General features: G+C 30.2%; 1 protein-coding gene and 1 long non-coding RNA gene across 2 annotated transcripts; both read left to right on the top strand.

The window, feature by feature from the left end:
- The first annotated feature begins 2567 nt into the window (after positions 1-2567).
- LOC116404643 lies at positions 2568-4022 on the top strand. The gene is made up of 2 exons (XR_004217612.1): positions 2568-3609; positions 3799-4022. It is a non-coding gene; the product is annotated as an uncharacterized LOC116404643 (long non-coding RNA).
- Positions 4023-8780: 4758 nt separating this feature from the next.
- Positions 8781-9995, top strand: LOC101208551 (early nodulin-like protein 1). The gene is made up of 2 exons (XM_004139991.3): positions 8781-9060; positions 9291-9995. The coding sequence occupies exons 1-2, from the start codon at positions 8883-8885 to the stop codon at positions 9716-9718; spliced, it is 606 nt and encodes a 201-aa protein (XP_004140039.1). The 5' UTR covers positions 8781-8882; the 3' UTR covers positions 9719-9995.
- Positions 9996-14526: the final 4531 nt, after the last annotated feature.

Here is a 14526-nt window from a genome sequence, read left to right on the forward strand (position 1 = left end):
GAAGTTATCTCGTTAAGGTAGAATTTGTCTTCAAACTCCTCCTTGCGCGTGTTAGCCATATCCTTGCTACTTACCGTCTCGAATAGTTGATGATAAACACTGGCCAAGTGATGAATACAACTCAGCTAACGTGATAAGAGTTATAAGCTAAGATTCTTATCAAGAACTTATCAGAAACCTAAACTACAAATAACACATTGACAGATGAATAATAAAGATGTGATAGATTGAAAAGGTATAAACATGTAATGTAGTAAAGAATAAAGACCTTCGATCACTGTACAATATGAACAAATAAATTACAAAAAAAAAATATATATATATAAAAATGAAAAATATCGAAATGATATTACAAGTTAGGAGAGATGGGGAATGAACTTTTCTCTACTCAGACTCTAAGCTCTCACTCATAAACTGATCGGAGAAGAAGAGAAAGACTTTACAGACGATGAAAATACTCATTTCCACTACTTTCTAGGGTTTGACCCATTCATGCCCTATTTTGGCAGTTTATTCAGACTTTACCCCCTTGACTTGGTGAGGATGAAGTCATTTTATAGGAACTTTCGATGGAAAACTTCTTTTCTTCTAAGCATGTTAGTGCCGAAAGCAGACTTTGTCAAGTCACATCAACTCTATCTATCACTTTTGTCATCTAGTGAACCTTTTCTCGCATGTTAATGTGGATCTTGTTGGGATTTATATCCTAAAACTCGTAGATTGTAAATATAATCCATTGACCATTATTAATAAAGTGTTATTATTGTAATAATTGTTATTGATTAAATTATTAGTTTTGTCTTAATAACCCAAATCCAATAAACTAACATCCTAAGATGCTTAATGAGTCATGAACAGTATGTAGAGACAAACAGAGATCAATGTTCAAGATTAACTTAAAGGGTCTATAGTATATGGATAAGGTTGGGTACCTTATCCCGATAACACTATTGATACAGCTCACTTTGTATTTGATACAAACGCAATAATCCAACATGTTCGCGTAGTTAAGATGCGAGTGAAGGCATCCTATGCAATGAGTTTACATAAGACTAGACCCCGAAATAGTAACCACTAGATGTAACTCCGTTAACTAGTTAGATTTCTATTTCACTAGAATGACTTAGGTAACTTAGTCTTTATCCTAAGTGTATTATAAACTCTTGCTTGTCAGAGATTGCACTTTGATTTGTACGGGTTAGAGTGACCAGATTGTGTACTCAATAAGCTTATCATTTTGGGGACAAAACCGAGTGGGGAGCTGAAAACATAATTACACAAGATGAAATTCACTCTTTTCCTACTTTAGGGTAAGTAGATGAGTGTTTCCTTAAATGATGTCTCCAGGTCTTGAACAAAGAGCCCTATCCTCTCTATGGCACGAGAGGAGTTTTTGTTTATTGGTAGAACCATAAACAGGTTGTTCATTGGTAACCCAGGGGTAGAACAGTAAATTGACCGAGTTGGTGTTACGAACACTCGTGAAGGACTAACTTACTGTTATTGGTCTATATCCGTGGACACAGAAATATATATTTATAGTGAGAAGAGCTCAACTGTGAGTCTTTAGTGGAGTGTACACACAATTAACGAATATTGATTAATGTGGTTAATGATTTTATCCAATTAATCTCAGATCATTGTAGCTTCTAATCTGTAGGTCCATTATGTCATCTTCCTAGCTCATAAAGGACAATGAAATTTATTTATATTGGCTGTAATTTGAAATGTTCAAATCTACTTTGAGAATTAGTTTAATGTATAGTGATACATTATAATATAAAGTTTATCAAACTTTATTATATAAATTTAATTTTGTATATGATTTAAAATTAAATTATGAGAGATAAAATATTTGAATAAATTAAATAGGATTGAAAAAGGGTAAATGGAATTAATGTCTCTAAACTTGTGGTAAAATTACGTGTCTTAGCACCAACTATCCTTACATTAAATGAAGGACCACCAAAGTCTCCTCTAAGTAATAATTATCCATTTATGTTTACTCCTACAAATTCAATTTTAACCAGAGAAACTCATCTTTACTGAAGTTTATTCTCTACTCAGTTAGGTCGGTTAGGTCAAGCATGAGATCACACGAACTATGGTCATTGAGACACACTAACACAATTAAGTATAAGTGTGTATGACTCTTATACCTCTTGTTAGAGATAAGTGATCCTCCAACATATTTCCACAACGGTGTAATATTGTCCATGGTTTAGAATGATTTACTATAGATAGCTTTTAAAACATGCATTATCGAGAGTTTAGTTAAGTTTAGAGAGACTTAGTAGACAATTTTAATAACCCACAAAAGATCACGAGAAGAAATCTGGGCTTTAGTGTCAAGTGAAAAAAAAAATGAAAATTTGGCTTTAATGTCGGTTTTGAAAAGATGAATCATTAATGTCGGTTTAACCGACATTAATGATAAGGGTTTAATGTCGTTTTAAACTGACATTAATGATTTGTCCATTTTTAATTTTAGTTTTACTTTTTTTTTTTATTTTGTGAAAACTAACATTAATGACCCTCCCCATTTTAATTTTTTTTAGGTTGTAAAAAGTAAAATTTGACCAAAAATCTCCCTAATTTTCCTCCAACTTTTTATTTAATATATATTTTTTGTTTTTAATCCCTAATTTCTTTCTCCACTTCCATGCAAAAAAAAAAATAATTCTCTCTTCAACCCACAAGTTCTCCCTCAACCCTCTCCTTGTCATCGACCGACGACATTTCGGCCAACAACCGACTGCAACCGACAGAAACCCACGACAAGAGCATTTCAGCAACCCACATTTGGGCGACCCATGTTTCAGCGACGAGAGGTTGATTATCTGAGGAATCCGAGAGTAGTTCATGAGGAGAATGGAATGAAATTGAAGTGGCCATGGGGTGGAACTGGATCCTCTGAAATGGAATGCCTTACACTCACACTCAACAATGAAAGGATAAGGAAGCATTTCGCCAGCTTGGAAGCCATGGCTTCTGTCTCTCTCTTCTCTCTTGCACTCTCTCATTTATTTACTTCTCCATAATTCAATTTCTTTTTTTTAAATAACTATAAAAATTATAATTTTTATGATTTAGTGATTTTAATCATTAACGTAAATTGTGCAGTCATTTTTGGTATAATTATTATGGAGCAACATCTTTAAAAAAAATGGAAGTTATAAACATTACTCTTACTTATGGTTTTGATCTCTGTTTGTTATTACTTCTCACTCTCCATTTCTTCAAGAGGATCTTTGAGGTACTCTCTCTTTAAGCCTTTGTTTGAGTTCTGAAATTTCAAATCTGATTATGGAATTAGGAATTACATTATGGAATTACACAACTTCTCTCTTGATTATTTTTGTTTGTTTGGTGTGTATCGCTGAACTAAGAAATAAGAGCAAGTTGAAATCATAGTTTTGATTGAAATATTTGGATTGTAATTTGGTACAAATAACCATTAAGTTTATGATATTTGACTGATTTTGGATTGTTTGAGTTGATTTGACTCATATTCTATTGTTTATTTTTCTGAAAGATATTGCTCGAGTCCAAACGTATATTCAGTGAACTCCATGCAAAAACCTTTTGTTGTGGAGCTTGATCTTCGAGGTATTTATTCTATTTAATTTTACCAATACTTGCAGCCTTTTGTTACATATATTTGGCTTATCCATTTAGTTTCAAACATTTTTATCTTTTACTTGAATTATATGATAGTGGTTAGAAACGTTTTTATTCTACATCTTTTTTTTTTTAAATTTGCCTTGTTAAAATTCTAAAGATTAAATGGTTGATTAGATATTGTTTGTAGAATGATTGAAGTCATATCGAGTTGAAAGCTAAACGATTGTGTAGATAACCAAGCGGTCGTTGAAGGTTGAAGATCAGATTGAGAAAGCTTTAGGATTTTCTTATCTAAGTCTTGTATTAAGATCTTCTTTCATGTAATTGTTGTAGAATGTATATATAAACACAATATTAAGATTTCATTATATAATATACATACATACGTAAAAGAGAAATATTATAGTTTACAAAATAATTTAATTATTTTATTTGTTGTCATAAGAAAAAATATTTATTGATCCATGAGGTTGGTTTTTAACTATTGGGCGAAATAAAAAAATGGACAATAATGCAACATTTTAATAAAAATAAATTTGTAAAAATGGACCTTGAAACAAGACTTAAACCGACATTGTTGAACTCTTTAATGTTAGTTTTAAACCGACATCAAAGGTCAACCGACATTAAAAACCTTCAATAACACCATAAAAAATGTCGGTTTAAAAACGATAAAGACCTTTAATGTTGTTTTTACACCGACATTAATGAGGCATTTAATGTCGTTTTTAAACCGACATCAAAGTAAAAACAACATTAAAGACCTTTAATAACACTAGCATAGATGTCGGTTGTCAACCAGGAAAAATTTCTTCTAGTGGATTGAAGAACTTGTTACATACTTTTTTAATAAATTTCAAACTTTTTTAATTAAAACTTAAAAATCTAAGTCACAGTCGATAATATCTTTTTTGTTTATAAAAAGTTAGGCTTACAAACACTATTATACTCATAAATGTCTACGTGTGATCCTCTACTTGTACTCTAAGTTTAAAACATGCATCGAATTAGAAATGATGGAACGAGGAAACGATTCAAAGATCATGCAATCAAAGCAATATTATTATATTTGAAAATTTGGAACGGTAAAATCGAAACATAAAATCTCCGTTCAATAATCACTTAATTTAGATTGTTCGAAATAATTTTGTTTTTAGTTTTCGTTTTCTACTTCTAGAAATTTATGCTTATCTTTTATTTTTTTTTCATAAATGTCATAATTTTCCCAATTTTAAGAAAAAATCTTAAAGTCTCACTTAAATTTGAAAATAAAACAAAATTTGAAAATTATATTTTATTTTTCAAAATACGGGTGAGTTCAGAATATTTGTGAAAAATGAATAAGAAGAAAGCATGGTCTATAATGTTATTATTATTATTATTTTAGTTTCTAGTGTTTGTAAAATGAGTTAAAATATTTATAAAATATAGAAGAATTTTAGCATCTATCACTAAACTTCGATAGATAGATATTGACAAAAGTTTATTAATATTTATTATTGATAAAATCTAAAATTTAACTATATTTTATAAATACTTTTAATAGTTTTGTCATTTTCAAGCTTAAATTTGAGCTTGAATTAATCTCATCTAAAAACGTATTAACATCTAATCTAATGGCCAATATGAACTCAATTCAACTAGCATCTCTTTGTTTTCGAGAATAAAAGGTTTAAGGTTTAAATCTTCCACCTACACTTAAAACGACCCTAAAAAAACATCTATTCTGTTGGGTTAAAGTTAAGCTAAATCCAACTTTTATATACCTTAGTATCACTTATATGTTGTATATTTGAAACTCATAGGTGGTGTGAATATATTTGCAAATGTCCATAAATATTTTAAACTAGCTATTGCCATATGTTCTTTTTTTTTAAAAAGGAACTAACCTCTTGAATATATTTTAAACCGCATACAATCATGAAGATTTAAATCATAAACGGTTAATATATAATATATGTCAATTAATGAATGCTCTTACGTAGTTAATATATAATATATGTCAATTGATGTATACTCTTACGTAGTTAATATATAATATATGTCAATTGATGTATACTCCTTGTTAGACTCTCTAATTAAAGAATGTTAGGTTTTTAAAATCTAAATTTTAAAACACAAGGGGTGGCAGAATCACCTGCCCATTACTTACCAATCAAGAGTGTTAAGTACAATTATTGTTGCAAATGAGATTATATATATATTGCTTACCAAAGTCATTCAATTTTTGCTGCCTTCCTAACTTTTACCAATATATCATACACAAATTTATTATGTTCTTCCTATATATATTGTGATAAAAGTTTATTGTGTTCATAATAAGTTTAAAGGTAGCTTTCTTAGGTGACCTAGATAAGTCAAATTATTAACCTTTATATGAACATAACATGCATTCAAAAAATATTTTTACTTAATTATATAATTAAGTATACACACTTTTGTGTAATCCTAGCTGTGTACATAATTGCTATATAGTTACTGAACAAACAATTTTTTATTTTTACATGCAAAGATTGAACTTTGGATCAATGTAAAACGTTGTAAAAAAAAAAGAACAAATTCCATATATGTGTGTAGACAAGTTTTTATTCTTATTTTTAATTTTTACATTTTAAGGAATGTTTTTATGCTTATTTATGAGGAATATATATAGAATGATGCCAACATATATTTTCTGATTATGAATTGCATCATTAGTGCATGATTTCTAGTCAATTGCGTTTATTTGACATAATCAATGATGAAATCAAACCAATTAATACAATAAATCTTTTTGGTACCTCACATTAATCACATTCAAAAGTCTTCTTTTTCCCGTACACAAAAAAAGCTCATGATATTTTGAAATTTGTTTATCTTTTCCTAAAGTAAAGAAAGAGAGAAAAATTCCTACGGTTTTATTTATCATTTTATTTTATTGAAAACTGTTGTGTACTACACCTACATCATTTGTAGTATTGTGAAAAAACATTTTGTTTATTAATATAAATTAAAATATAATTTCTTTTAATAATACGTGCTTAAAAGATTGAAATGTATGATCATCGAATGAGTAATAAAATATATAATTTTCTTAAGATAAAAGGTAAAAAGCGTACGATCATAATAAAATTAAACTCAAAATCAAACAAACAAGTGAAGACAACGTATATATGAAAGAACATGTATATTTTCGTATCAAATGAGAGGAAGCTAACTCTACAATATTATAACGTTAGAATATCCTTAACTAAGACCGAATCTTAACAAAATAAGAAAATAATAAAAGAACAATTGAGGGAGTGTATACTTAAGCTTCTAAGTTGTTGGGTTGAGAAAACAATAAAAACTAATTTACTTTATTTTCTAAGAAATTCAATATAAATCATTTTCTACTATATTAACCCTATTTCATTCTAATATGTGTACACTCTTCTATTACCATCACACAACCATTATATTAATTAAGTTTGCATACGTGAATACATATATGGTTAAACGTGTTATATTTGATATCCAAAATATACTAAAATGTGTTATATCTATCTAAATTAATATCCTATTCTTAATTTGTTATCCAAAATTTATGGGAGAAAAAAGAAAATGTATTTCATTTAAAATGAAAATATAAATAAAATTAACAATGGTATTATGGTGTATTACAAATAATAACAACATAGAGTGGAGAAAAAACTGAACTGAAAGAAGGAAATTGTTATATACATATATTTATTTATTTATGATCAAACAATTATTTTATTTCTACCTCGAGCCTACATAGTATATATTTCCATTCACAATTTAGCATATTTCATTAAACTATATATCAAATTTCAGTTACTTTTTATTTAAATACATTTAATTATAGTCATGATTTTTTTTTATAATTCATATCTAAATAATTGTGTTAAATTCTAAAAAATCTAGAAAAACGCCCTTCTTTATTTTTAAAATAATTAAAATTATTTAGTGCATGTTTACTAACCAATTTGTTTTTTTTTTCTTCAAAAACTAATTTAAAAAAACAGTTGTTGGTTAATTAATTCACTTTTTGGTTTTTTTAAGAAAAAACTCGTTTCTTAAATTATAAATTGAAAGTTGAAAATAGAAAAAAGAAAGAAAACTTTTAAATAATTTTTTTTTTTTGAAAAAGTAGAAAACAAAATCAAATACATATGATTTTTGTTTTTAATAAATAAGAAATTAAAAAATAGGAAAAAGAGAAAAAAAAAATGGAACGGTAAGAACTATGATAGTTATAAATGGATGTCTCTAAGAAATTATGAATAAATATTTTCAAATCCCAAACACATGTGGATGTTTCTTCAGCAAAAAAGAGCATTGTTTATTTTGTATAATAAAAAACAATTAATTGTGTTTAAAATATTGGTAGTCATTATATCATAAAAACTGGTGACGTCGAAAAACAGATAATTAAATTTCATGGATGTACAATTTTTGGTTTTATAACACTTCCATGTTTCCCTGGATTAATTTATGAAAACTCAATCTTATTGTTGTGAATTATGTAATTCTTATTAGCTATTACTGTGAGTGGTGAGAAGTGAAATTAAGCAATGATCAATCTTTGATTAGCTGATATGATACGCAAATTAATAAACTTATGGATATTATTATTTACTTATATTTATAGGTTGATGTGTATAAGTATATTATAGTATAAATATATATATATATATATGGCAATATGTGTTGGCAATGAGAGAGAGATAGAAAAAAGCAGAAAAGCAAGAAGGAAGAGGGAAAGAATACGTATTCCAAATAAATAAAATTTATTAGTGGCCGTTGAGTGAGTTGCATGTTGTCAAGTGTAAGGCATTCAACACATTACTCCATTGCAAGAATCTCTCTAAATATAATAATAACAATTCTTATTATCCCATCTATGTGTTGGTTTTTTGAAACGTTTATTTTCCTCCATAATATGTTTGATAACGCTACACCTATATTATTCCATCTATTAATTCCAAATAAAAACAAAATCCCCTCTAACAATTAACAAATATTCTTTTATATATCATCCTCACAGCTTTCACTATTTTCCACCCTTTAATTCTCTCTTATTATTATTACATCCAACGCTCATTTTCCCTTTACCTCCTTTCTCTGATCTATATATATATTTCAATTCCCCACCCCCCTCCCCTCCCCCCATCACCACCCTCAATTTCCAATATTTCTTCTTATTCTTCCATCTTTCTGATCAATTATTTAATTAATATATTATTATTAATTATTCTCTACTTTGCTCAGAAATTATGGGGTTTGGAAGGTTAATTATTGTTGGTTTAGTGAGTGTTATGGGTTTAGCTATGGTCTGTTCATGTGAAGCTCGCAAATTTTATGTTGGTGGCAAAGATGGTTGGGGTTTGAACCCCTCTGAAAGCTTCAATCATTGGGCTGAACGTAATAGGTTTCAAGTCAATGATACTCTTTGTAAGCATATTCTCTCATATTATATATTCATAAATCACCTCTCTAGCTCTCTCATATATATCTCTCAATCTTCAAACCAAATCTTCCTTTTTTGTTTATTTTTACAAGTATTTTAGTGAATTTGTTTGTTTTTAAAGTAGTTTTGAAATTGTTTTTCTCTTGTGTTGTGGACCATTTTTTTTTTTAATGGGTTAATGTTTAGTTGAACATGAATTTATTGTACGATGCAGATTTCAAGTACAAAAACGAGACAGAATCAGTGTTGGTTGTAAGCAAAGAAGATTATTTTTCATGCAACACCAAAAACCCAGTAATTTCCTTGAATGAAAATAATGGTGAATCAGTCTTCAAATTTGGTCACTCTGGTCCTTTTTATTTCATCACTGGAAATGCTGATTCATGTCAAAAGGGTCAAAAGCTCATTGTTGTGGTTCTCGCTTTGACACATAATAAACATCACCACAATCAGACTCAGCCCCCACATTCTTCCTTTCCTCCGGTGGCTCCTCCCTCGCAATCCCAAAGCCCCACCGCCGAGTCACCGGAAAAATCTGGAACCGCGCCTGCTCCAGCCAAGAGTTCTGCCTCTGGCCGAGGTGGAGTTGTATTCAGTTTGTTGGGCGTAGGGATGATCAATGTTGTTGTTCTTTTAGTGTGACTTCTTTTAAAAAAAAAATTAGCTTTTGAATTAGAGTTTTAATTTGGGGTTTTTTTGGGTCTACATTTTGTATCCATTCAACAATTTGTTTGAAATTTGTCGATGCTTTTTTGTTTTCAATTTTCCAGCTTTGATTGGTTGATGGTGAATTATCATAATATCACAACTCTATCTCTCTCTCACTTGGTTGTATTTTGGTATGTAGTTTAGTGTGACAATTGTATTCCTATCCTTCAAATATTATGTGCGTTTCAATATATGGTTTGCTATTGTCAAATTGCAATTAATTTCTCTCAGTCGGACTATTTTCACCCAATTTCTTTCGCATAATTTTGAACCATAAATCTGTTGATGAGAACTCCACATGGAAAAGACAGAAGAAATTAATCCATAGATAAAACGTTCTTTTTCTTTTCTCCTCTTACAGTTTATTAATTTTGAAATGAACCATATGTTCACCTAATATGCTACTAAGTTCATAATCATATATTTAATTTGGTCCAAAGAAAAAAAAAAGAATAGTGATAAACCAAAAATTAATTAATTATTGTAGAGGATAAACTTAAAAATATTGGAATAGGAGAGGATCAGATAATATTGGAAAAACGTAAAAATAATTTAATTTAAGGTATAAGTCCTAAATTGGAGGGGGATTTTGAAAAACATATGCTCTTGTTTGGTTTGATTTGAAAGTATTTAAAGTCTCTTTTTCCCTTCTCCTTTTATTTCACGGGTGGGTGGATTTGTAGTTGAACGTCTATTACTTTACTATTGTTGTTTGGGAACTCAACTACTTCCAAATGGAAAACTTCTAATACTACGTTTCTTTTATTAATTTCATATGAAGCACACATACTTTAGTGAATTCCTACCACACCCCATATGTGTCACATACCAATACTCCTGGATACATACGTATACATCAACACACACTTGACATATTTGTTTTTAAGTTGATGTTTTTTAAAAAAAATAAAAATAAGTAACTCTTTCGATCATTTTCTTAGTCCAAAACTTGAACAAAATAAGACCGAGCACTAGAATTATCTAATCTTCATTTTTATGTTTGAGCTCTCACAATGTCCTGCAAAATATAACCTGCTTAAATATCTTAAAAAATTTATGGAAAATAAAGTTCTTCATTTATTGTTTTCGATGTAGCTTTTGTTAATTGCAAGCAATAATGTACATGTCAATTATCTTTTGCCCGAGCCTAAGTATAAGCTTAGACAAGGTTTCCTTGTGATTCTAGGGTTGAACACAAGGATCAAGTAAGTTAACCTTCACCATAGACAATGAAGATGACACTCTTTTTACGTAACAAGTAGTGTGAAGGATATCAATGTGTAAAGAGAAGTGTACTGCACAACAGCTTAGCAAGCAAGATGATAAAAAAATGGAAAGACACAAATGGGAAGTGTAAACCCTATACCTCATTATTGTTCTTAAGAATTTCTAAAATGTTTAAGAAAGCCAAAAATTTTAGTATTGTTTTGTTGCTTGTGTTGATTAGGTAATCTTGTTGAAGGAAATTCTAAGTGTTGAAGAGATGAGAGATTCACGGCCAAGTGATAGGGAGAAGAGAGGACTTGAGCTTTTTAGCAATGTGGGCATTTTGGGACTTGCTAGGTGTCAAGGCAAGGCGTGATGCTTATGGCATGGGAACCTCACAAAGCATATATCTTAGGCGTTGAAGGCAGGCGTGCAAGGTGTTGAGTCAAGTTGAGGGGCATGCGTAGTGAGCTATGTATTGCTTGTTTGTATGAATGCAATGTTTGTTCGCTAATATGTTGTCATGTTAATAAGCTCTAATTGAGCGATCTAGTAGGCGACTAGAATAGGATCATGCAATAAAATGTGCTTTCCTATCTATGTGTAAGGTGAATGTATGTATTTGTATTAAATCTACTATCTACACTAGAGATTCTATAGAAGGTGACATGAAATTGTGGAAATATGAATAGTGAACTAACTTGTGCTAGAGAAATATATGAAGGATGATCTCTAAATTGTAGGCGATTAAGCCATGCGGTAGTCCTTGATGCGATAGAGATAACTTAACCACTTTATAATTAAGGTAGATACTTCTCAGTGCCTAAATGCTACACTTACTCGCCTCTTGGGATGCAAATGAAAAAGATAAATTAAGTGATGGCTATCTAGATTTCATTACTTGCAAGGGTCACATTATCTCTCTTTTAAATGTGGAAACCTCTCAGCTCCAAGTTTCCACACTTGTTCTCCTTTTGGGACACAAATGATGGAGTTTTAATCACCAAGATGGATTTCGTTTCCAAACTCCTTCATGTGCATGTTTAGTCATGTCCTTGCAACATACGTTCTTGAGCAGCTGGCGAAAAACACTGACCAAGCGATGTAGTAAAGCTCATGTAAATGAGATGAACCTTATAAGTTAGATTTCTTATCAAGAACTTATCACAAGTCTAAACTACTTATAACACTTCAATAGATGAACAATAAAGAAATGGTGAATTGACAAAAAGTAAAGTTGCAATGCATTGAACAATGTAGGTCTTTCAACAATTATATAAAATACAAGTCAAACATTACAAAGAAAATACAAAAATTGAAAGTAAAGATGGGGAGCCAAGCCGCATAATGCCTAACCACGTTGTTTGAGATCGAATGTCATAATGTCACCTTCAATTACACCGATCATCGTAGCATAATGAAAGTCTTAAAATTGTTGTTACACTTCGGTGGAGCTAAGCTTCTTGGTGACAAAATATGCAAAACAAAAGCATGTTAAAAATAGGTTGAGTCGTATATGTCGCTTTCTTAAAGACGTTTTGCAGCTCTACTCGAATATGTAAACAAAATTTCTCATGCCCCGTCGTCTCCAGGATAAAACATCCTCTAAAAGCTTTAAATACAAAGATAAAAAAACAAAGAAAATTTGGCCGAGAGTGAGGGGTTGTAGACGGAGAGAGATGGGAGAGAATTTGAGACGAGAAAATTATTTGTTGTCTGTAAAGTGAATAGTTTAGTGGTGTTTTTATAGGGGATGGGGGACGCCAACGGTCCAATGGGTTTTCATGACAAAAAACCATACAACGGTCCAATGGATTTTTACACTCAAATTGTAACTGTTTAATGGTAATGTAATGGTTCAAAACGGTTCACATTTACGGTTCGTAATAAACCCAACAGTTTGTGGAAACATTTTTAATATAAAAACGATTTTGAAAATTCAAAATAAATTTTAGCAGAAAATATTATATTATTATTTTATTCCTCGCCTCGTTGCAACGACTGAATAGTGGCGTGTGTGTGGAGTTGTCAACAAACCTACTTTTTGTTAACCTATATATAGAATGGTGTTCATAGAAGAATAGTAACGATCGAAGGAAACTAGCACTACAAAAGAAAAAAAAAAAAGAGGATCTTTTGAAGGACAAAAGTAGAACTACAACAAAAAGAGGATCTTTTAACGGACAAAAGAGTTGTCGAGATACTGGGAGTTGGGAGAGAAAGTATCTCCCAACAGACTACAGACGACTTTCGAAGTGAGAAACAACTTCCCACGTTGTATATTGGTGTTTGGAGTTAGGTATCTAAAATCTAAAAAATGATGGTAACTCTCGCACATTACATAAAGGTATTGAGAGTTAAGGGATAACTCCTGACGGGTTAATAACCTGTAGTTAGTTGTTTGGAGGTAACTCCTGATGACTTTAAATAAGTGTTTTGTTTGAATATAGTACTTTTATACTCGTTTTTCAGACCTAAGTATATTGTTAAAGTTTTTGCTTAACTTGTGTTTAGGGGTTTGTTTTTGCTTAACTTGTTGTTAAAGGTGAATTTTGTTCAACTTGTTGGGTTGAGGGGTGAGTTTTGAAGTTTTTGGTTTGAACATAGTACTTTTCAATTCATTTTTTAGCCCAAGTGTTATGTTGTAGTTTTTGTGTTGAGGGGTGAGTTTTTGCTTAAGTTGTTTTGTTGTCAGGTGTGTTTTGAAGTGTTTGGTATGGATATAGTACTTTTCTACTCGTTTTTTTAGCCCTAAGTGTTATACTGAAGTTTGTGTTTAACTTGTTGCATTGAAGGGTGAGTTCTTGCTTTACTTGTTTAGAGGTGAGTTTTGCTTAACTTGTTTAGGGATGGGTTTTGCTTAACTTTGTTGTTTAGGGATAGGTTTTGCTTAACTTGTTGTGTTGAGAGGTGAGTTTTGAAGCTTTTGGTTCGAACCTAGTACGTTTCTACTCGTTTTTTTAAGTTTTTTTGCTTAAATTGATTTGGAAAGTTGGATATGATTTTTTTTAGTTGGAATGTTAGATGTTTTGAATTATGTAACAATCTGCTTTATTTGATGTGACTATAGGTAAACTGTTTTGTTCAAAGATGACTTAAGGAGATGGTTTTTGGAGATGACATCTTCTCTTATGTATTTGTTTATTCAAAAGCACTTATGTAAGCTTTTTTTTATTATTTTATTTTATATTTTTCATAAAAAATTAAAATATACTATAATTATACATCGACTTTGTGCTAGAGTGTGCTAGAGTTTCGCTATTGATTAGATATCGTTTATTTGATTAATATTGTTTTGAATTTTATGTTATTTAGGCGAGTACTAAAAATTAATAAAAGAAATAAAAAAAAGTGAAGAAAATTTATCGGTGAATTAGCCACATATGTCATATTTCTAGTTATGATGGATGTATTGGTTTCAAAACATGCATGAGTGTGTATATATATCCTTGTTTTCTTGAGTGGAACATATTAAGGCAAGTACTAAAAACACATAGCATTGGCCATTTTTTCGACGTTTTGAGACGAAAATAGAA

The sequence above is a fragment of the Cucumis sativus genome, chromosome 6, assembly GCF_000004075.3.
Source record: "Cucumis sativus cultivar 9930 chromosome 6, Cucumber_9930_V3, whole genome shotgun sequence".
Lineage (NCBI taxonomy): Eukaryota > Viridiplantae > Streptophyta > Magnoliopsida > Cucurbitales > Cucurbitaceae > Cucumis > Cucumis sativus.